General features: G+C 48.1%; 3 protein-coding genes across 15 annotated transcripts in view; all 3 read right to left on the reverse strand.

Annotated features, from left to right (window-relative positions):
- Positions 1-5,389: 5,389 nt before the first annotated feature.
- Positions 5,390-9,937, reverse strand: TMEM25 (transmembrane protein 25). Of its 5 annotated transcripts, none has more exons than XM_066372395.1 (9): positions 9,759-9,932; positions 9,291-9,459; positions 8,721-9,032; positions 7,777-8,067; positions 7,482-7,613; positions 7,223-7,253; positions 6,991-7,091; positions 6,762-6,845; positions 5,390-6,637 (listed from the first exon to the last, which is right to left on the reverse strand). In XM_066372395.1, the coding sequence occupies exons 2-9, from the start codon at positions 9,358-9,360 to the stop codon at positions 6,564-6,566; spliced, it is 1,095 nt and encodes a 364-aa protein (XP_066228492.1). In that variant the 5' UTR covers positions 9,361-9,459; positions 9,759-9,932; the 3' UTR covers positions 5,390-6,563. The 5 variants fall into 5 exon arrangements, with proteins under 5 accessions (XP_066228492.1, XP_066228490.1, XP_066228485.1 ...); XM_066372393.1 differs by having other exon boundaries at positions 6,762-6,848; positions 9,291-9,384; positions 9,759-9,931; XM_066372388.1 differs by having other exon boundaries at positions 6,762-6,848; positions 9,759-9,931.
- Positions 9,938-10,239: 302 nt separating this feature from the next.
- On the reverse strand, positions 10,240-15,063 carry TTC36 (tetratricopeptide repeat domain 36). Its single transcript, XM_066372144.1, has 3 exons — positions 14,823-15,063; positions 13,674-13,862; positions 10,240-10,553 (listed from the first exon to the last, which is right to left on the reverse strand). Exons 1-3 carry the CDS (start codon positions 14,935-14,937, stop codon positions 10,291-10,293), a joined length of 567 nt encoding a protein of 188 aa, XP_066228241.1. The 5' UTR covers positions 14,938-15,063; the 3' UTR covers positions 10,240-10,290.
- A 1,158-nt stretch (positions 15,064-16,221) lies between these two features.
- KMT2A (lysine methyltransferase 2A) overlaps positions 16,222-23,057 on the reverse strand; it is a 112,400-nt gene continuing 105,564 nt past the window's right edge. For all 9 annotated transcript variants that reach the window (XM_066372209.1, XM_066372199.1, XM_066372201.1 and 6 more), the window contains one exon: positions 16,222-20,695. In XM_066372209.1, the coding sequence (XP_066228306.1) occupies positions 20,420-20,695 (276 nt within the window). In that variant the 3' untranslated portion in view covers positions 16,222-20,419. The remainder of the gene's footprint in view (positions 20,696-23,057) is intronic.

Below are 23,057 nucleotides of genomic sequence, written 5' to 3' on the forward strand. Positions count from 1 at the left end.
AAAGAGGGACAAATATACAGTGACGGAAAATGATTTGACTTGGGGTGATGGGCACACAACAGTTCAAACGCTATATAAATGTTTACCTGAAACCTGTGTACTATTTTTGTTTTCTTAGATTTTATTTATTGATTTTTGGAAAGAGTGGGGAGAGAGAGAGAGAAGGGAGAAGCAGGAACATCTACTTGTAGAAGTTGTATGTGCCTTGACCAGGTAAGCCCAGGGATTTGAACTGGCAGCCTCAGCATTCCAGATTGACGCTTTATCTACTGCGCTACCACAGGTCAGGCTGTGTACTCTAAATTGATCAATGTCAGCCCATTAAATTTAATTTCTAAATAAAAAAATAGAAAAAAATCATTTTAGAAAGAGGGAGAGAAACATCGACTTGTTCCACTTAGCTGTGCATTCATTGATTGATTCTTGTATGTGCTTGTTTTTTAGACTTCAACTAACTATCATGTTCACATTATGCTTGGGTTTTTGTGTGTGTGTGTGTTTTTCTTTTTTTTATTTTTTTTAAACTTTATTTATTCATTTTAGAGAGGAGAAAGAGAGAGAGAGAGAGAGAGAGAGAGAGAGAGAGAGAGAAGGGAGCAGAAAGCATCAACTCCCATATGTGCCTTGACCAGGCAAGCCCAGGGTTTATCTACTGCACCACCACAGGTCAGGCTGTTGTTGTTTTTTTACAGAGACAGAGAGAGAGTCAGAGAGAGGGATAGACAGGGACAGGCAGACAGGAACGGAGATGAGAAGCATCAATCATTAGTTTCTCATTGCACATTGCGACATCTTAGTTGTTCATTGATTGCTTTCTCATATGTGCCTTGACCGTGGAGCTACAGCAGACCGAGTAACCCCTTGCTTGAGCCAGTGACCTTAGATCCAAGCTGGTGAGCTTTTGCTCAAACCAGATGAGCCCACGCTCAAGCTGGCGACCTCGGGGTCTCGAACCGGGGTCCCTGGCATCCCAGTCTGACACTCTATCCACTGCGCCACTGCCTGGTCAGGCGCATTATGCTTTAATTTGAGGACCAGGAGCATTTGAGCATAAAACACTTACTCTGACACTATATTGGGACCAGCACTATGCTCTCAAGTGGATTTTATTTATTTTTTCCGAAGTTAGAAGCGGGGAGGCAGTCAGACTCCCACATGCACCTGACCGGGATCCACCTGGCATGCCCATTAGGGGAGCAATGCTCTGCCCATCTGGGGCATTGCTCTGCTGCAGCCCAAGCCATTCTAGCGCCTGAAGCGGAGAACATGGAGCTGTCCTCAGCACCCAGGCCTACTTTGCTCCAATGGAGCCTTGGCTGCAGGAGGGGAAGAGAGAGATAAGAGAGGAAGGAGGGGGAAGTGGTGGAGAAGCAGATGGGCGCTTCTCCTGTGTGCCCTGGCTGGGAATTGAACCCAGGAGTTCCACACGCTGGGCTGATGCTCTACCACTGAGCCAACCGGCCAGAGCCTCAAATGGATTTTATTAATGCTCACATTTAACTCAGGGAAAAAAGAAAAGCAAAATGTGATAGGAATTCAATTCTCTTAAGTTTTTAAGGAACAACCAGGTTGACTTCTTTGGCCAGAGCTAAGACTCCACATTTATATACTGTAGTAGATTCTTGTAATTCATAGTACTTATGTTCTATAAAGTCACTGTGAACACTGAGTTAGCAAATACTGAGCCACTGCTCTTAGGGGAACTATAAGGTTAGGTTCCTATATACCTCTGGTCATAACATTTTTATCAACCAGCCTTTGAGTCAGTGAATTCACAGCCACCAGCACTATGAATCACACCACAGTGAAGCTTATCTAACACTTTCTCCTTAAGACACATCACAGCCCTCTTGCACTTAGGAACACTAGGCAACACCTCAGCACTATGCTTGGGGGCCATTTTATACAGTAAAATCACCACCAACAAGCAAAATCATAGCATTAAATACACCTTGAAACGGCACTTGTTTACAGTGTGAGAGCTGAAGCCAGGAGGCACAACATTGTCTCAGATGGGAAGGTAGGTGTTGAGTGACTGATTTTCACTGCTCTGAGCATGTATGCAAATGATCACAAAAATACTGCAACATTGATCTTGGGATTATGATTTTAGTGAGTATGTGAAATTACAAATATGGAACCTGTAAATAATGAGGATCAACTGCCCTCCCTAACTTAATGGTTAACATGTGGGCTTTTTAGCTTTACTCCCACTTCAGGACATGCACCATATCTCTCCACCGATCCTCTTAAGACACTTTTTCATCACAGGATTCCCTCTCCTCTTTAACACTCTCTAGTTATTCCCTCTTGGCTATTTATTCTGTGGCCCTGGGAAAAATCAGTTAACTGTTTTTATTAATCTGGTTAGATGAAGTTCACTTACATATCTGATATTACTTTCATTCTGAAACTTGGAATAATTTTCCCAAAGGTTTTGTTCGTATATATCCAGTGTTTGTGTTCAGGCTTTTGGTATGCCTTGTGTTCAACAATCAGATCTACATTTTTTCCATTGTTTACAAATATTTTAGTATACACCATAGGAAAGATATTAACTTTATCTACCACTTCAAGGTTGTGACATTCGCTGATCCAAAAGTATTATTGGCAAAACACATGAACATTCCAGAAACATGAACTCCTGCTGAGTTGATAGTTAACCTTTCCTGATGTACAAAATTCATGTCACTCTGATGCCAGCTATTACTCTGTGCTTTAATCTGGCTGTTTTCCTTTATCCACATTGAGTCCAGAGAACCAGGCACATCTTTTACCAAGCATACCACTGTGAATTCTTCCTATTCCCTAAGAAGTTAGCTTGCAGATGTCCTGGATTCAGTCCTGTCCGGCACACATGAGAAGCAACCATCTGCTTTTTTTTCTCCCCCTCCCTTTTCTCTTTCTTCCTCTCGCAGCCAGTATAGTAAGTAGGCTGAGTGTTGGCCTCAGGCACTGAGGGTAGCTCAGTTGATTTGAGCATCGGCTTCAGACGGGGTTGCCCGGTAAATCCCAGTTGAGGTGTATGTGGGAGTGCTGCAACCAGTGGGGGGAAGTGAAGATCTGAGTGGGGGCGATGGAGGATGAAGGAAAACACAGACATACAGTTTGGGCCAGGTAGGACAGTGTGCTCTGATGGAAACACATTGCTGCAAACCTGTTTGCAGGCTGGCGATCTCTTGGGGCTTCAAACCTGGGTCCATTGTTACCCCAATCTGACACTTTATCCATTGTCTCACCACTGGTCCTGCTTTTGGTGTCAATGCCACGAACAGCCTTCAAGTTGTTTTTAGTGACCTTGTCTTGCCAGGTCCCTCAAGGCGAAGCAGGGCCCTTTCTCTGCTCTCAGCTGCACATAGGCCAGACACACTCAGATGCAGTATCTCTACATGGCAGTCTATCTCCCTTCCTCTCACTTAAAAAAAGTATACAATTCAGTGGTTTTTGTTCTATTAGAAAAGCTGAGCATTACCATCAATCCCAAAACATTATCATCACCCCAAAAAGAAACCCCATATTCATTAGCAGTCACTCCCCAGTCTTCCCTTCCTCCAGTCCTGGAAACCACTTATGTATAGATTTGCTTGCTCTGGACGTTTCATATAAATGGTTACAGAATAGGTTTGAGTTTGGCTTCTTTAGCAGTGTTTTCAAGTTTCATCCATGTTGTAATTGGTAGGGCTTTTTTTTTTTTTTTTTTACAGAGACAGAGTGAGAATCAGAGAAAGGGATAGACAGACAGGAACAGAGAGAAATGAAAAGCACCAATCATTAGTTTTTCTCTGCAACACCGTAGTTATTCATTGATTGCTTTCTCATATGTGCCTTGACTGTGGGCCTTCAGCAGACCAAGTAACCCCTTGCTAAAGCCAGCAACCTTGGGTCCAAGCTGGTGAGCTTTGCTCAAACCAGATGAGTCTATGCTCAAGCTGGCGACGTCGGGGTCTCAAACCCGGGTCCTCCGCATCCCAGTCCAATGCTCTATCCACTGTGGCACCGCCTGATCAGGCGAGCTTTTTGTTCTTTAATCTGCCATTTTCTCAGAAAAGTGTTAACTTTTGTCAAATTCTCCAAGGAGTTTGTGACTCAACAAAGGCACAAGAAATCTCTGATCTAAGGGGCATGTATGGAGGACTGGGACACTAGTTTAAAAGTTCACCCCTTAGCAAACACCTGCAAGGGTGGCAAATTTGCCAGGAAGAGCAAACCTTTCCAAGTTAGACCGTAAGTGCAGGTAGGAGGAGAGTGCAGGGCTTGTAGCCTTGCCAACGAACAATCAAGGAAGGGGCTCGAGGACCTCCCAAAGAGAACAGTGGATGAGAGAGAGGATCAACAGAATTGACAGCAGGGCACCCTGGCTCCTAAAAGTCCTGGAGCCACAAAGGAGCTTACAAGCAGTATTAGAAAAGGCAGAAACTAAGTTCCTTGCAGGAGGTTGGGGCGGCCTGAGCCATTACCATAGAGGAAAATACCAAATAAAAGATGAGGAAAGGACAGGACTGGAAAACCCAGAGCTAGGCAAGCCAATTAATCTGCCACTAAAAAAGATAGGTTATAAATCTGCCTCCAAAAACTCATCCCATTTCTAGTCTTTTTCCAACCTCATAATCCCCCAGAAATTTTTTTGGGAAAATCACAGCCTAGGCTGAGCTTTCTGTACTCCGGGTCAGGGCAAAGGGGTTCAGTGTTTCTTAGCCACTGTCTTGGCAGGGGGTGTCTGCCACTGATAGTGACTAAAGAAGACTCAGTTACTGGGTACAGCTATGATCCCTACCGGGCACTCCTAAAACAAAAAATGTCAAAAAAAAAAAAAAAAAAAAAAAAAGTCAACCCTGCCACTGGACACAGTGTAATTAGAGAAATATTTATTTTTAAAAAATAAAAGATCTGAAGCAAATAAAGTAGAATGTTAAGATTCAACAGCGTTGTCTGACCAGGCATTGGCACAGTGGATAAAGTGTCAGACTGGTGTGCAGAGGATCCAGGTTCAAAACCCCAAGGTCACCAGCTTGAGCATGGGCTCATCAACTTGAGCGCAGGGTGGCTGGCTTGAGTGTGGGATCATAGACATGACCCCATGGTCTCTGGCTTGAGCCCAAAGGTTGCTGGCTTGAGCAAGGGGTCACTTGCTCTGCTGTAGTCCCCCGATCAAGGCACAAATGAGAAAGCAGTCAATGAACTAAGGAGCTGCAACAAAGAATTGATGCTTATCTCTCTCCCATCCTGTCTGTTTGTCCCTATCTGTCCCCTTCTCTCTTGGTCTCTGTCACACACACAAAAAAAGATTCAACAGAGTTGAGTGGTGGGTACACAGGTGTCTGCTATAATTTTTCTACTGTGTGATTTAAAAACTTCATTAACAAACCTATTTGAAGGAATGAACACATAGAACATTCAAACAATCAAATTTATTGAATTTACTGTGTGCTCGCTCAGCACTGTCCTAGGTTGTAACATGAGAAAAATTACAAAACAAGGTAACAAGGGAAAAATATACTCTGCACTATTAATTTGCTCTCATTTCTATGTTGCTTTGTCAAGTGTCCTTAGGTTATTTTAGGGTTTGTGGTCTGCCCCTGCTCCATGTTCCCCAAAGCTTCCAGCACTGTTGCATTATGGGAACATCCCATGGAACAGAAACATGTTGAGGGAAACTATTAACCCTGAGGGTTGAGGGTACTCAATGAGTCACAGGAAGGCTAGACTTGGGAAGCCACAAAGAGGGACCTGGTATCCTCCCTCCCATCCAGGGGATGTGCTTTAAGTGCCAACTAACACTGTTAGAAAAAAATGCATAGCTGCAAGCCATCCTGGATACCCCTAGACTTCCCACCTCCCTCATTTCTCCTGATCTGTGCTAACACCAGGCACTAGCACTACCAGAGGCCCAGCTAATGAGGAAGTCTAGTGGCCAGTGAAGAAGTGGACAAGGTCCAATATATAACCTATGATGCCCAAGAGAAGGTTGGGACAGAGGAGGCAGAGGTATATAGCAAAAGGGACTAGTTTGTGCTTGGCCAACACCCCTGGGCCAGGAGTTGGTTCCTGTGCAAAGGGCATTTTGGTTCTATAAGCTAGCAGGGTCCTAAATTTTCCCTGAGGGAATAAAGCTATGCAACATAGGAAGGAAATCCGAGACATGCAAGGCCTTCCTCATCCCACAACCAGGCATGCTCCATGCCTGCTATACAAGGTGCTGAGGAGTACTGGTGTGAGGCATAGAGCAGCCCTAAGACAGCAGGGCCACACCACACTTAGATGCTGGATGACCTCTGAGCATGTGGGAAAAGACCTCTATTGGCTTGGGTACAGGCATCACATGCAGACCCAACCTCAATTAGAACAAGGGCTTAGGTGCAGCTGGTGGCCTAGCCAAGGATACCTGTGCCCGAGGGTCTGATCCCAGCGAAGCCATCATGTGGATGACAGAGGGCACACCAGCCAGGGGTGCAAGTAAAAGTGGAAGTGGCCTCTTCTCACTGGCAACATGGCCTGGGCAGAGGATGCCTTGCAGGAGTGGGAGGGTGCCCAGGGGCCATGGGACTCTCCATCTCCCCCTAAGCTCAGAGCCAGATCTCATCACTGCTCACACTGGACACTCGATAGATGTAGCTCAGCATTGGGAGTCGGATGAAACCTACAGGGTCAGAGATACCCAGGATTCTTGGTAACCCTCATCCTTGGAAGTCAGGAGACTCTTCTCTGCCCCTGGGGACTCAAAGGTATAAGCACAAGGGCTGAGGAGCAGAGCAGGAGGGTACCTTGGCTGGTAAGGAGGCCGCCAGTCTCTGAATCCAGCTCTGGCCTGCGGTTGTTACAAGCCATCTGCCGGTCTGCTGGTTTCCCTGCTGGGTGACAAAACAGGTGGCGCCGAGGAGAAGGAGTGGGAGTGTGCCTGATGGGACCTGGCCCCCCTACCTACCAAGGTCTCTCTTTTTCTTAGAAGCACCTCTAGAGATAAAACAGGCAAACAGAGGGTCCTAGATGTACCTCTGTAATCTGGAGTGAGGTCGTTGAGCTGAAGGTTGGACGGGAGGGACATGTTCTCCCGTGGCAGACGCACATTGTTGAGTTTCAGGTTGTTGGAGTCACTACAGGGTGGAGGAATCCCAGGCAGATTACTGCTTTTGGGCCAGTTCCAGAACTACCAGCAACCGAAGATTCCCATCTGTCCCCATGCTGCATCTCCACTCAGCCTATCCACCCAGCCCCAGGAAGTTACCTAGAGAGCAGAGATGGGCGCCGGGAGGGGCCTAAGGAGAAAGAAACCACACCACTGTTCCCAGAGTGCCCATCCACTTTGGGCTCTGCCCCCCTACCCTTTCAGAGCCGTGAACCTCAGGGAAGGGTTCTCTCAAATTCCCAGCCTTCACTCTTTTCAGAGATGACTTGTTCTGCCCAGCCCACTTTTGCCCTGCTGCTCACCCTGACCTCATCTCTACTCCCCCAACCACCCTGTCCCTCCACTGCTTTGACCCTACCTTTGGTTTTCTTCTCTTTCCTGCATACCAGGCAGGCCACCAAAGTGCTGAATGCCACCAGGGTGCCCAGGGATAGCCCTCCAGCCACAATGATGCCCAGCACTGGCACTTCCACCCGAGTGGCCAGGAGTCCTGCAGGTAGTCATTTGGTTAGGTTCCAAGTGGGCAGGGCCCCCAACTCTGAGATGATACAGGTACTACTCGGCCCTCCATGCCCATGGTTGGGGTCAGCTCATTCACAAGTCTAACCCAAAGGGCAAATCCTCCCATTTCTCTACTTAGATTCCATGCTCACCTTGGGCTGGAAGCGAGGCACTGGTGACACCAACATCATTGGTGGCCACCAGAGAGATGTTGTGTGCCAGGTTGCGAAGCTGCAGCTGCACAGTGTGGTTGGTGAGCCAGCGGTAATTCTGGGCATCCAGCACCAGGAAGTCTGAGGTGTTGACAGTCACTGGCCCGTCCTGATTGATCCAGGTCACACTGGCAGGTGGGTTGGCACGCACCAAGGCAAAAAGAACTACGAGGAGGCCCTGGCCCTGAGCTTCTTGGTACTTGGCCCCGACCTGGGCAATCTCCGGCTTAACTGGTACAAAGCAGAGGCCCATATGCTTTCATCACAGCCCCTCATACTCCCTACCCCCCCTTCTAAAAAGATTCTATTTATTGATTTTAGAGAAAGTGGGGAGAAAGAGAAAAAGATGGTGGTGGTGGTGGGGTATTGGGAAGCATCAATTCACAGTTGCTTCTCATATGTGCCTTGACCTGGGGCAAGCGTGGGCCTTTGAACCGGTGACCTCAACATTCCTAGTTGACACTTTATGCACTGTGCCACTGTAGGTCAGGCATTCCTGCCCTTTACTCCAAACTCAGAAGGGACCTGTCCTCAAAGGGGACACTGGGAAATAGGATAGCTATGTCCACCAGAAGACAGCATTTCATAGTGATTGAGAGTATAAACACTAGAGCCAAAATGTAGAGATCTGAATACTGGATCTGCTACTTACCAGCTGTATGACCTCTGCCAGACTGCTTAGCTTCTCTGTGCCTGTTTCCTTGTTTGTAAAGTGAGGGTAACAATAGTAATTACCTCATAGGACTATTGTGAGGAGTAAAGTGAGTTAATATTTGCAAAGTGCTTAAATATTTGTTAAATGTCCTATCAGACCACCTGCCAGGTGGATGCTGGGGCTCCTCGGGCAGAAAAGCTCGCTCCCTGCCCATTTCAGGGACACTCACATTGCACATTGAGGATGACAGAGGCGTTGGCTGACTGGCTACTGCTGAGGTCCTGCAGGGAACAGTTGAGCTCATGCTGGGCCCGATGGGCAGTGACAGTGAAGGTGCTGGTGCCTCCAGAAAAGGCCTCCCCGCCCACACTCAGCAGTCTTGAGGTGCTAGCCTCCTGCAGCTGTCCATCCAGGTACCAGGCCAATTGGGGAATGCCAGGACCCCCTGCCACTCGGCAGGTGAAGGGGTGGCGTTCATTCTCCCGAAGTGCCCGCTCAGCCCAGGCCTGGCCATCGATTTGTGGCGCCAACTCCCCCCAACCTGGAACACAGGGGATTCTGGGTAAGGTTTGTACTGTTCTGTGACCAAGATGAGGTCTAGTTTCAGACGGTCAGCGGGTCGATAGAGCACCTGGGTTCTCTCACCAGGGACTGGCTGGATCTCGGGTGTTCGGGGGAGGGAAACCCAGCTCTAGTTCCTAGGGCCCGAAGTGAGTACCAAACCGGAAACGCAGGCAAGGAGGGTGGAGAATGAACTATGACCTAGAAGTGCTCAACCAAGGAATGAAGAAAGGTGTACCTGAGCTCAGGAGGGCTGGCAGGAGCAGCAGTGTGTGCGGGAGAACAGGTGCGCGCCCAGGCAGTGCCATGGCGCCCCTGTCCTGGGCCTCAGGCTGCCGGGAGAAGGGGGCGGACCTCCACTTAGCCAGGTGAGAGGGAGCAAACAGTAATTCCTCCAGGAATGAACTCTCCAGAAACAAAAGTAAATCACGCACGTAAACACAAATGTAGACCGACCCACGGGGTGAAGGCGGCAAGGACGCGAAAACCCAAAAGCCCCAAAGAACAAATCGACTCGCCGGCTGCAGGGGACAGAGGCATCATCCTCACCTCCCTCCCCCTCATACAAAGAAACAAGGAGCGACAGTGCAGCCCGCCTAGGCCCGGACACACGCAGATGCTCGGACAAACGCGCCCCTCCCCAAAGGAACCGTCCTACTCCAGACCCCGTCCCTCTCTCGTCCCATTCCCCTTCCCCATCTCTCACCCTACGCTCTTTTCCCCATCCTTTCGGTTACTGGGACGGCAGTGGGTCCCTCAGTGAACAGAAGGTGGTCCCGCAGCAGGGCCACCTCACTATCTCGCGGAGCGCAGCATCGCGCCGGCGCAGGCCTGATGGGTTCAGCAGCGCACCGCAGGGGCGGTGCCGCGCCGGGCAGGACCAATCAGAGCCCGCCGCGCCGCCGCGCCTCCCTGCACTGTAGGCCGCAGCTCCCGCCCCCGCCGGCCTCCAGCCCCGCCTCACCCCGCCCCGTCCCCATACCCCACGGGCCCGCCCCGCCCCCGTCCACCGCCCTGCTCGCCCGATCCACAGCCCCCACAGACCCCTCCCTGCCTTAGCCCCGCCCCTGCCCCGCTCCAGCCCCCCACGGGCCCCGCCTCGCCCCGCCCCCGCCGGCTCCCAGCCCTGGGAACACCTGCAAGCCCTGGGCTGGCGGCCCGCGGCCGGGTGCAGAAACAAGCGGAAGTCGGGCAAGCCGCAACTTTATTAGTTCAGGAGCCCCCTCGCCCGCCAGCGCTCAGCGTCCCTCGCTTGGGCCGCGCAGCTGCGCCATCACGTCGGCTAGCATGCGGTTGCACAGCGCGGCGTACGGGTTAAGCAACACCAGCTGACGGCGCGCGAAGGGGCTGCCCAGCCGCGCTGCCTGCTCGAAGTCCCTGCGGGCGTCGTCGTCTCGGCCCTGCAGCCGCGCGAGGAGCCCGCGCTGCACGAAGGCCTGGCGGGCTGCGCGGCCCTGGCCGCCGCTCAGCGCCACGGCGCGCTCCAGGTCCTCCAGGGCTCCTGCGGGGCGAGCGAGCACAGAGTCCGGGCTTGGATGGAGGTCTGGGGCTCAGCCCTTCATTGCCCGCTTGCACGCGAGCCTCCTGGAGGTAGCTATTGTTATTCCCACGACACAGGTGAAGGCTGGAAGAATTGGGAAGACCTGCCCTGGCTGTGCAGCCAGTTAGTTGGCAGAGCTGGGACTAAAGTCCAGGTCTCGCCTTGTCCCACACCAAAATATGAAAGTTACACAGAGCATTTTGAATGGTCATCTGTGCTTGTGGATCTGGCCCATTGCTGGCATATAGCAGGCAATTTATTTCACATGTACGTTATTTTCTAAGTACGAGGTGACTAACTGAATCCCAGAGCCCAAAATAATTATGAAGAACTGCTTCTTACAAATACAGGAAAGACCATATAGGAAAGTCCATTTCTCTTTTCCTTTGAAGACATATCCCTGTTTTCCATTGTGTGATTTTTAAAACAGCTTCTCTCACCCATTTTCTACACTGACTGCCTTTCCTCGTTCTTTTTTGTTTTGTTTGTGTGTGTGTGTGTGTGTGTGTGTGACAGAGACAGAGACAGAGAGAGTCAGAGAGAGGGACAGATAGGGACAGACAGGAAGGGAGAGAGACAAGAAGCATCAATTCTTCGTTGCAGCACCTTAGTTGTTCATTGATTGCTTTCTCATATATGCCTTGACCTGGGGGCTCCAGCAGACCGAGTGATCCCTTGCACGAGCCAGTGACCTTGGGCTCAAGCTGGTGAGCTTTTTGCTCAAACCAGATGAGCCCACGCTCAAGCTGGCGACCTTGGGGGTCTCGAACCTGGGTTCTCCAGGTCCCAGTCTGACGCTCTCTCCACTGTGCCACCGCCTGGTCAGGCTTTCCTCATTCTTTATTTCCATAATCTTCATTATTTTGTATCTAATCTTCGTTGAAGAAGGTCTTGGAGCCAGAGCTGGCCTGCCCATTTTTATTTTTATTGTCCTCATAAAATATTGGGGTTAAACATCTGAATTCAACTTCAAGGAGCCTACTGGTATCTACTGTAGAGTTTACTGAGCTGTATTTCTTCTGGGTTCTTCATGCCGCCGGATACTTGGGGAGCACCATTGATCTTCCTTTTGTCTCTGTTTTGATCCCTGGGAACCCAGCAGGGGCTATGCTCCCACCACACTTACACCTGGACCTGAACCTTTGAGAAGCTCTCTGATGACAGCCTGTTTTGATTTCCCTCAGAGAAGCTGGTCTGGAGGGCTTGAAAGCCTCCTTCATGTGAACTGCCTCTGATCTCTGGGGTTTTGGTCTGCAGGCTGCCTCCAGCAACAATTACAGCCCTGCCCTGCCACAGAGCCAGGCAGCAGACAACTGTTTTCATAATGGAGTCCAGACTCTCCAGCCTGGCATTACGGGTCCCAGGAGCACCTCCACCACCAAGAGTCTTAACCAGGGGTCCCTAACTTTTTACACAGGGGGCCAGTTCACTGTCCCTCAGACTGTTGGTTCCATATTTGTCAATGCTAGCCGTAACAAGTGATATGACGCGCTTCCGGAGCTGTGATGCGTGTATCCCACGTCACTGGTAGTACTGTACGTGAGCAACGCTGCACTTTGTGGCTCTCACTGACCACCAATGAAAAAGGTGCCCCTTGCCTGTCCTGTGGTGGCGCAGTAGATAAAGCGTCGACCTGGAATGCTGAGGTCGCCGGTTCAAAACCCTGGGCTTGCCTGGTCAAGGCACACATGGGAGTTGATGCTTCCTGCTCCTCCCCCTGTTCTGTCTCTATCTCTCCCTCTCTCTCTCTCTCTCTCTCTCCCCTCTCTCTCTAATAAAAATGAATAAATAAAAAAAACAAAAGGAAAGAAAAAGGTGCCCCTTCTGGAAGTGTGGCGGGGGCTGGATAAATGGCCTCAGGGGGCCACATGCAGCCCACAGGCTGTAGTTTGGGGACCCTTGGTCTTAACAGTCTATTAGTTCTTTAGTTCCCTACTAGACTTCTCTGGTTAATGATTGGCCTGCTCTCTGGTTCTAAGCATGGCCCCCTTTGTCACATTGTCCCCACTCCAGCTAAAGTTGCCTGAATGCAGTAGGTTTGATTTCATCACTCCCCAGTTAAAACCCTTTAGTGATTTCTGTTTACCTCTAGGCCAGGGCTAGTCAACCTTTTTATACCCACCGCTCACTTTTGTATCTCTGTTAGTAAAATTTTCTAACCGCCCACCGGTTCCACAGTAATGGTGATTTATAAAATAGGGAAGTAACTTTATAAAATTTATAAAGCAGAGTTACAGCAAGTTAAAGCATATAATAATAATTACTTACTAAGTACTTTATGTCAGATTTTTGCTAAGTTTGGCAGAATAAGTCTTTATAAAACAACTTACTATAGTTAAATCTATCTTATTTATACTTTGGTTGCTCTGCTACCGCCCACCATGAAAGCTGGAACGCCCACTAGCGGGCGGTAGGGACCAGGTTGACTACCACTGCTCTAGGCCGTCCCACCACTCCCTGGTTCAGCCAGCCTGGAGATCTGAAGTTCCCTGTACTTTCCTTTCATGCCTCTGGACCTCCACAGGCTGTGCCTTCTCTACTGCCTCCCCTCCATCCAGCTAACTCCTACTCATCCTTCAAAAGTTACCCTTCAGGAGCAGGTCCCTCTCAACCTGCCACGGTAGTATCATAATTCTGTGTCTGTCCTGCTCCTAAACTGTTCAAATCCCAGCTCTGCCACTTCTCAGCTGTCTGAGTAACAAGCTACCTAACTTCCATTCTACAGTTTTCTTCATCTGTAAGATGAAGATGACAATAGTTACGTACCTTTCAGGGTTGTTGCGAGGATTATCTTAGTTACTACAGCTTACATGTGAAGTTGCCTGGCATTTAGTGCCCCAGCCCCTGGCCCACTGCTACAATAGTAGATTCTCATTAAATACTAAGTGGAATGCAGTCTATTCTTTCATGATAGCCCCAGAGATTAGCAGGACCCATAATATACCTCTTATAGATAAGAATGCAGATTCCAAAGGGGTTTTATGACTCCCTACCCTCATACCCCAGCCCCGTAACCACTTTATCTCTGGTCTGTGCACTCCAGGGCCCCTTATGCAAAGATTCCAGGGCATCTCCCCTCACCTGCCACATCTCCTTGGAGTCGCCGGGCCTGGGCTCGGTTGTTGTAGGCTGATGCCCTCTTAGGCAGCAGTTGGATGGCTTGGCCAAACCTCTCGAGGGCTGTGCTGAGGTCACCAGCCTCTGCTGCTATCACCCCCTGCAGCTCCAGGGCTTTGGACTGCTCCAACTGTGCTTGAGGGAAAAGTCCATCTGTGCCAGGGAGGGGGCCAGGAGGGGATGAGTGTGCAATTGGAAGCAAGAAGCAAAACCACCTCTGGCTTTGGAAACCTGAGCTGGGAATTACTGGGCTGGGGTATGGATCACAGTAGGAGTCAGATGCAGTATTTAGGGCAAGGGGAGCTGAGGTCACCAAGGCTGAAAGCTAGCACTGCCTAAGTCCCAAGGAGACTTGGGAAAGGGTCCTTGGTTGGCTCTCTGTTATGGAGAATAGAGCTCTAACTCAGCCTGTAACTTAAGAGATTTGCTCAATATCACACAGCCCAGAAAGTTGCACAGCTTGGATTTGAACCCAGGTCTTTCTGGCTTCTTAGCCTGTCCTCATTTTGTCCTACTATACTGCCCCCAACACAAAAGCCCCATGACATACACAGGTCATAAAAATTACATCCCATGTATCCCTTAGCTTTTCAGCCTGAATTCTCAATAAGGCTTAGGCTTCGCTCCTTTAGAAACAAAGGACATCAAAAACTTCTGATGGGAACATCAATGTCCATTAGGGACCAATGGAAAAGCCAATGAATGCACTCCACTCCTGTGGAAGGATCAGCTCAGTGCTTGGCTTGTAACTGTTCAATGGAGCCATGCCCTGTCCTCTCCCATTGTTTGTAAGGGTGATACACTCTTGCCATGACAAAGATGCGAGAGCTTAGTATCACCCTCCTTCCTATCCACCGACACAGTTAAACTTGGATTATAGGGAGAATTAAGTGGTGAGGTAAGCTCCGAGGTGTGAGGGCTGAAGGACTGACACAAACTCTGGCTCTCTCCTCTTGGCAGAGTGACTTGCCAAACACCCATCAGTGTACTGAGGATCTCGATCATCGCCAAAGGTTAGTGGAACAAACAAGGGACTTTGTAAGACCACTTTCCTCTGCCTCCCCAGGGAGTCCTGTAGACCAGGAGGGCTCTACTCCGAGGTCAAATACTCACCTTCATCTACTTCTTCTTTCTCAGCTTTCTCTCCCAGGTCCAACCCAACATCTCCAAACGGGGTGTTAGGGTTGAAGATGGCCTGTAACACTGCCTGATCGTTTAGAGTCCCCATGGTGCTCAACTACAAAAATCTAGAACAGTTTTAGGATGAGAGAGGAGGGAAGAAGTGGTGGATGGTGCTGAGCTTCTCAGCCAGTTATCTAGAGGGAGGTTGAGGCCCATCCCCCATGAAGAGGAGTGTCTTCCATGCTTTGGCTGTAGTGTAAACTCAACTTGTTTGGCCAGTGTTTAGTGACCTGGCTCATGACCTGGCTCAGTAGAATATTTACAGGTATTTCTCAACTGCCTCCTCAGTCCTAAGAAAAACAGTAAATAAATCCAATTTCAGCCTTAAGGTGGAGCAGAGCAAAGAGAGGGTGCTGTCCAGGTTCTCCCTTAAATCCTTTAAACCAGGAGTCCCCAAACTACAGCCCCGCAGGTCGCATGCGGCCCCCTGAGGCCATTTATCTGGCCCCCACCGCACTTCCGGAAGGGGCACCTCTTTCATTGGTGGTCAGTGAGAGGAGCACATTGACCATCTCATTAGCCAAAATCAGGCCCATAGTTCCCACTGAAATACTGGTCAGTTTGTTGATTTAAATTTACTTGTTCTTTATTTTCAATATTGTATTTGTTCCTGTTTTGTTTTCTTACTTTAAAATAAGATATGTGCAGTGTGCATAGGGATTTGTTCATAGTTTTTTTTTATAGTCCGGCCCTCCAATGGTCTGAGGGACAGTGAACTGGCCCCCTGTGTAAAAAGTTTGGGGACCCCTGCTTTAAACCTTAAATGCTTGACCACCCATGGATAAAGAAGGGGGAGGTATGTAGGTGGCAAAGGAACTATTCCTTTGTCCTCTTGAGCTCTTCTTTATATCCGGAGTTAACTAAGTTCTGAATATACACCATTGATAAGACAACATGGTTGAGAGAGCCCATGTTTAAAGCAACGAGGAATGACTAAGAGATTCTACCTTAAAATAAGGACTGTGGAAGGTACTTTGGAATCAAGTTTCAGGCTGTACTCCTCCCCCATTTCTCCTCCCCAGCCAAAGCCAAAAGAAAGCCACCATGTGCAGCAATAAACTTGACATGTTTATTAATTAAACTATCACTTAAATAAAAAAAAGTGCATAGAAAATAAACATGTTTAAAAACTCCTTTTTTTTTTTTACAACTATGTACACTTTTTACTTTTACATTCAGTCTTTCGTAGAGAGCTTTCAGCATTATTATTTTTTGAACTATTAAAGTTATTTTCCTTCATCCCTGTCACAGGGAGTTAACACTGATGGACTTTAGATACATTTTTCCTTTTTTTTTTTTTTTCTCTCTTTTTCTCTAACCAGAAGCTTGGAAGAACACAAGGAAAAAAAATGTTATACATGATAAAGTTGTCAAGAAATGTCTTATTTCTAGAAAAGAAGCTTGTCATCTGTTGAGCTTTTGAAACAATTATTCAACTACCTGTATTTACTAAAGAGACTGTTAAAAGTTCAATAAAAGAAACACCACAAGTCTATTTTCTTGGTTGAAAGACAGAACTAGAGTACCTCGGAACAAGATACCAGGAAAGCACAGAACACAATTTTCCCCTAAATGCAGGTGGAAACCCCAACATTCATAACCAAAATAGAAAAACAAGGAGTACAGGTACTGCCTGGCAACATTCACTGGCAGAAAAAAATCCAGGTGACACCGATTCTGCATTTCTTTCTGATCCTAGGAATGGGCTACCATTCCTTTAAGGTTTGCCCCCCTCACCCCATTTCAGAGGACAGAGGAGTGCCAGACTGACATTTTCCTGCCACTACTAGCAACTGTAACACAATCCTTATCTATAGTGTTAAAGAGAATTAAAAGCCGTGGACTGAACTAGGCTTTGTTACATGGTGCATTACTATATTAGTTCCTATATATATCATATTTATATTTATTTGAAAACCAAAACAAAAAAGGTACAAGTTTTCAGAGACTTGACTGGTATTCATGATTCGGCACAAAACCATCTGCTTAATAACCTTGTATTGCTTTAAAATGAAGGAAATGAAACAAAACTACACCCAGCCCTTTGCAATGACCCGCTTTTCCTTTAAAAAAAAATTCTATTTAAAATATCCCAAATCAAACTTAAAAGTTATCATCTGACAAGGTTTTGACCTTTAGTATTTTCAGGTATTTGATTGAACGTCAGTCCTTTAGAAAGATACATTCATTAAAATTTTTTTTTTTTTTTTTTTTTTTTAAATCAAGGGAGCTGCATGGTGCTCACTGCATTGGCCGGGGGTGTTTGACAGAGGCAAGCAGGGTGGTGGACTGGATCCCGGCAAGGGAGTCTGATTGAAAACATATATAGCTGCCAGGGCTTCCCCCTGAATTCTTGATATTGGTCTAAAACAGAAGGGGTTGTGCTGGAGGTTGTGGACAGTAACAGAGGGAGCCAAAGGACCAAGTTCCGGCCAAAGGGTCAGCGCCATGCAGCTATTCTGGTTACACAGTTGTCACTGGCCACCAGGAAATGCAGCCACAACAGGTTCTAGCAGCAAAGCGGTAAGGGAGCTGGCTCTCACTGAGAACTGACCAGGTTTGAAGCCTGTTACTCCTTAGGGATTTGGGGTGCCCCTTGGGGGGCTCTTAGGAATGACCCACCACAGTTCCTCAGTCTGCACTTTTGTGCAGAGATTCATTAGGTCACTTTCAAAACAAACTCAGGTGTTTTGAAAACAGCTATCCCATCTGTTGCCTTCTTTCCCTCTTGTAGGGAACCCTTAGCTCATTCCCCAAGTTGCTGGCAGGTATGCTGAAATTTGGCAATGAACTCAAGGCTGAGCTGTATGAGAAATTTCTCATTTCTGTGGTTAGTTAGGGAGTGGAAAGGCAAGGCAAACCATCTGCAGCTGGCAGAAGGAAGATGTGGGTTCCTCCCCTGGCCTCAAGGCTTGGGACTGGTAGAAAGAGGAGGAGGGGCTCACAGTACAGCATGGCCTAGCAGGGCAGTAACTCTGTCTGTTTAGCTGAGTTTCCCCCACCCCCAGACTGGCCTTTGGGTCTTTCTCAGGGTGAATTCATGACCCATCAGTGCATTAATCTTTTCAGTAACAAATGCAGCTTAAGGATTTTTTCCTTAAAAAAAAAGAAAAAAAAGGAATAAAAGGGTTTACAAAAAAACCTCACACAGTGCAATAATAAAGGAAACCAGACAATAGTGGAGCCAGTAGGGCCACTTGTGTCTTGTTCATGGGCAGAAGGAGGAAGGGAGGTGAGGTCTGGGTAGAGTGCTTTCCCCAGTCCCCTGCTGGCACTTCTCTGTGATAACAAGGAAGTCTCTGCCATCCTGGCCACAGTGCTGGGCTCCCTGCATGACAGCAACAACAGTGATAATGTTCCAGCAAAGCCATCAAAGTTCTTAAGGTCACGGAAGAACAGGGAGCCCAGGATGGAAGGCACAGCAGAACCATGAGTCCTGGAGCAGAGAGCGCTGGGCTGAGTCGTATTGCTTTGCTAGACTTCCATAGGAACGAACAGGCTTCTTGTGTGGAGAAAAGGTTGCCCTGCCCTCTGCTGGACTACAATGCTCTGAAACCTCATGGCTGACAGGCAGAGAAAAACCTGCTTTATTGTGGGTGGTCAGACTGTGCTTCAGTTTCAATGGGCTGCCCCAAAAGAGGGCACAGGGGGATCTATGGGTTCTTTGTAGGTATGAGGACTTGGTGGGCAGAGGGGAAGGGAGTGAGTTGAGCTATGAGGCAGATGGTGGTGGAAATGTCAGGTTGCCATTTCTGAAGTAGGAAAAAGGAGGGAAAAGTAGATTACCACCTCTCACCACTCTGAGCGAGTGCCAGAAAGGAGAGACAGTGCGGGAAAGAAGAGGAGTGGCCCAATGGAGTTGGGTGACCTTCCTTTTCCATTTATTGTCAAAGAACAAAACCCAGGAAACGTTTGTCAACAGGGCACAAACAAACTACACATCAAACAACAAAAAGTACACCTTCCAGGGGGAAGTTGGGCAGGAAAAACCAGACTTTGTGTGTACAGCTGAATATTAACTTTAACTTCATCCTATGAAAATAAAAAATTATTTAAAACCGATCTTCTTTTAAATTAGGATAATACCGCGGTTTAAAAAATAGCCTTGTCATAAGTGCTTCTCCCTATGAAGTGCTTCTCATAGAAAAATATACAAAATATATTTACATTTATAAAACCTTAAATAGTAAACTGTAAACAGAACAGAGGAAAATCCAATGACTTAATTTAACAGGTTCAGGACACTGTCTTGGGGGAAGGGAGAGAAAAAACACTTGATGCTGTTTGACCACATCCTAAGGAGTAATTAGGGCAGTAGTGTCATCTGATTTACTTTACCCATGGATTTTGCATGGGTGGCAGAGTTCCCTCAATACAAGGTGGTCTAGTCCCCAAGTTTTGGGCCTTGAAATCTGATTAGTGTTGTGCCTTCAACTGGACACCGACCATTTAAAAATTAGGTCTTCCTATGTCTTAACAGCAGGACAGTAAAATTACCAGTCCTAGGAATGGGGGCCAGAGGTCATCCTGGCTGTTGCATGATTCAACTATTTAAATAATCTCTTCCTAAAATGTCATGCTACATATATTTCTTTAAAACTCTCAGTGGAGCTTTATGACAACTCCTAATTCTGTCTGGTTATGGCCAATGGCTCCTGTCCACTTCCCCACTGGGAGTGCTTACAGGATCAGGGAAAGTTTTTGGAGGTACATAGTGTGCCTAATAGGGAGTGTCCTTGAGCAGAGAGTCACTTTCTCCTACCACCCAGAAAGAATGGGAAAAGCAGTGGGATGAAGAAAAGGGAACACAAAACAGGAGAGTGAAGAGAAGGAATGAGGGAAGCCGCTCCTATAGTCAAGAAAGGTAACTGGCTGAGATAAGGCTCATGGGGATAAATACTCCCACTTAAAGCCCACAGGCTCAATGTTTGGTAATTAATTGGCACAACCCCAAGACAGCCTTGTGACACAAAAGGTGCCAAGAATCCTGTTTCCCAACTAGAAGTGAACTCTCAAGTAGGAAGAGAGCAGGGAAAACCACCAGACCTTTTCTGTTTGTTCAACAGATGGCTACAGGTTGGGCCTGGCTAGCAAACTATCAGGTAGCCAACCAACCCAATGATTGGGACTTTGCCTGACTCCTTGCTTACAGTGCTTGGGAAAGGGCCAAGGAGAGGATGGCAACTTCTCTCTGAGGAGATGCTTATACCCAATCTCCCAATAAAACTAACCCATAACTCCTTCCAGCAAGTCTACTAGGGACCCCATTTCCCACTTTTGAACAGCATATAATTAGAGGGCCCCAGTAAAAAGCAGATCATGGGCCTTTACTTTGAGACCTCATTTCTCTCTCCAGGACTAGGATCACATGTATAATGTGAATATGGGACATAAGGGACCTCAGCCATCATGGAGGCCTCTCAACTGTGCCCACTCAATCCTAAACTCCTAGCTGCTGGCAAAGGCCTTCAGCATTGTTTTGGATGGCCCTGGGTCCCAGTACTGCACACTGGGGAAGAGGACCAGCTTTAGTTTAGGAACTTCCGGCATTTCTTGGCGCCACAGTTGCAGGGTAGCTTGTTGCTGGCATCCTCAATGGGGAACTTGTAGTCGTAAGTGAGTTCCTCCCCTCGGTAGATCTTGCGCATGGCAAAAATGACAATGTGCTTCTGTCCATCGATGTTGATGACCCGAGAGTAGCAGTTAGGCTCACAGGAGTGATTGATGAAGCGTGCAGCATTTCCATGCATGGTGGCATCCACTACCTCTGAGTCATCAATTCGAAACATGTAGCAACCTATACCCTATATGTGAAGGAGAATGGAGAAGAACCTGTTATTTATTACAGCTCAGTGTTGAGAACATTTCCCGAACTCTTTTCTGGTATGACTAATATCTGGTGATGCAGTTTTTTTCTAGTAAAATTTCCAGATTCCTCTCATCTCTCAAGATGTTTCCATGATGAATTCCAAGATTGTAGGCAATAGACTACTGGTTTATTAATATTTCCTCAGGAAAGAGAAACTTAAAAATTGTGTTGCTATGTGCTTTTTGTTTTTTTAAAAGGGCAGAGACAGAGAGAGAGACAGGACGGGAGACAGGGAAGAGACAGATGAGAAGTTATCAACTCATAATTGCTTCACTTTAGTTGTTCATTGATTGCTTCTCTTATGTGCTTTCACCAGTGACGCCTTGCTCAAGTCAATGACCTGGGGCTTGAGCTAGTGACCCTGGGATCATTTGGATGAGTCCTTGCTCAAGCCAGTGACCCTATAATCAAGATGGCAAGCCTGTGCTCAAGCTGATCAGCCCATGCTCAAGCCAGCTACCTAGGGTTTTTGAAATTGGGGACCTCGCCTGACCTGTGGTAGTGCAGTGGATAAAGCGTCGAACTGGAACACAGAGGTCCCTGGTTCGAAACCCTGGTCTTGCCTGGTCAAGGCATATATGGGAGTTCATGCTTCCTGTTCCTCCCCTTTCTCTCTCTCTATAAAAATGAATAAATAAAATCTAAAACAACCCTGGCCACTTGGCTCAGTGGTAGAGCGTCGGCCTGGCGTGCAGGAGTCCCGGGTTCGATTCCCGGCCAGGGCACACAGGAGAAGCACCCATCTGCTTCTCCACCCCTCCCCTTCTCCTTCCTCTCTGTCTCTCTCTTCCCCTCCTGCAGCCAAGGCTCCATTGGAGCAAAGATGGCCCAGGCGCTGAGGATGGCTCTGTGGCCTCTGCCTCAGGCGCTAGAATGGCTCTGGATGCAACAGAGCGATGCCCCAGATAAGCAGAGCATCGCCCCCTAGTGGGCATGCCGGGTGGATCCTGGTCGGGCGCGTGCGGGAGTCTATCTGACTGCCTCCCCGTTTCCAGCTTCGGAAAAATGCAAAAAAAAACCCAAACCAACAACAACAAAAAACAACACTTTAAACTGGGGACCTCAGCATCCCGGGTCAACATTATCCACTACACCACCACCAGGCAGACTGTTGCTATGTGCTTTTGATTCTGGGATCCACTCGGACAAACCTTCAAAGAGAATTTTGTGTACTAATCCTTACAGTACATTATGAACTTTTACTGGGCCCACCACAAATTTCAGAGATATTAAAATGTTGAAAAAGTGTCTTTGAATCAAAATACAGTATTTTTTTTGATGCAGAGATATTGATAGTTGATGGCCACTTTCTATAATAAACAAAAGTACTGCCTGACCAGGCGGTGGCGTAGTGGATAGAGCATTGAACTGGGATGCAGAAGACCTAGGTTCTAGACCCCAAGGTTGCCAGCATGAGCGCGGGCTCAACTGATTTGAGCAATGCTCACCAGCTTGGACCCAAGGTCGTTGGCTTGAGCAAGGGGTTACTCCGTCTGCTGTGGCCCCCCTGGTCAAGGCACATATGAGAAAGCAATCAATGAACAACTAAGGCAGGGGTCCCCAAACTTTTTACACAGGGGGCCAGTTCACTGTCCCTCAGACCGTTGGAGGGCTGGACTATAAAAAAACTATGGGCCCTGGCCGGTTGGCTCAGCGGTGGAGCGTCGGCCTGGCGTGCAGGGGACCCGGGTTCAATTCCCGGCCAGGGCACATAGGAGAAGTGCCCATTTGCTTCTCCACCCCCCACCCCCTCCTTCCTCTCTGTCTCTCTCTTCCCCTCCCGCAGCCGAGGCTCCATTGGAGCAAGGATGGCCCGGGCGCTGGGGATGGCTCCTTGGCCTCTGCCCCAGGCACTACAGTGGCTCTGGTTGCGGCAGAGCGACACCCTGGAGGGGCAGAGCATCGCCCCCTGGGGGGCAGAGCGTAGCCCCTGGTGGGCGTGCCGGGTGGATCCCGGTCGGGCGCATGCGGGAGCCTGTCTGACTGTCTCTACCCGTTTCCAGCTTCAGAAAAATAAAAACAAACAAACAAAAAAAAACTATGAACAAATCCCTATGCACACTACACATATCTTATTTTAAAGTAAAAAAACAAAATGGGAACGAATACAATATTTAAAATAGAGAACAAGTAAATTTAAATCAACAAACTGACCAGTATTTCAATGGGAACTATGCTCCTCTCACTGACCACCAATGAAAGAGGTGCCCCTTCCGGGTGTGCGGCGGGGGGGCCGGATAAATGGCCTCAGGGGGCCACATGCGGCCCACGGGCCGTAGTTTGGGGACCCCTGAACT

The sequence above is a fragment of the Saccopteryx leptura genome, chromosome 1, assembly GCF_036850995.1.
Source record: "Saccopteryx leptura isolate mSacLep1 chromosome 1, mSacLep1_pri_phased_curated, whole genome shotgun sequence".
In the NCBI taxonomy this organism is placed as follows: Eukaryota; Metazoa; Chordata; class Mammalia; order Chiroptera; family Emballonuridae; genus Saccopteryx; species Saccopteryx leptura.

Coding starts and splice junctions, on each gene's coding strand:
- TMEM25 (XM_066372393.1), bottom strand. CDS start 9,360: ATGGCACTGCCTGGGCGCGCACCTGTTCTCCCGCACACACTGCTGCTC. Junction 9,033..9,290: donor GCCAGCCCTCCTGAGCTCAG/GTACACCTTTCT, acceptor CCTGTGTTCCAG/GTTGGGGGGAGTTGGCGCCA. Junction 7,254..7,481: donor GAAAGAGAAGAAAACCAAAG/GTAGGGTCAAAG, acceptor CTTTCTCCTTAG/GCCCCTCCCGGCGCCCATCT.
- TTC36 (XM_066372144.1), bottom strand. CDS start 14,937: ATGGGGACTCTAAACGATCAGGCAGTGTTACAGGCCATCTTCAACCCT. Junction 13,863..14,822: donor GAAAGAAGAAGTAGATGAAG/GTGAGTATTTGA, acceptor TCCCTGGCACAG/ATGGACTTTTCCCTCAAGCA. Junction 10,554..13,673: donor ACTCCAAGGAGATGTGGCAG/GTGAGGGGAGAT, acceptor CTCGCCCCGCAG/GAGCCCTGGAGGACCTGGAG.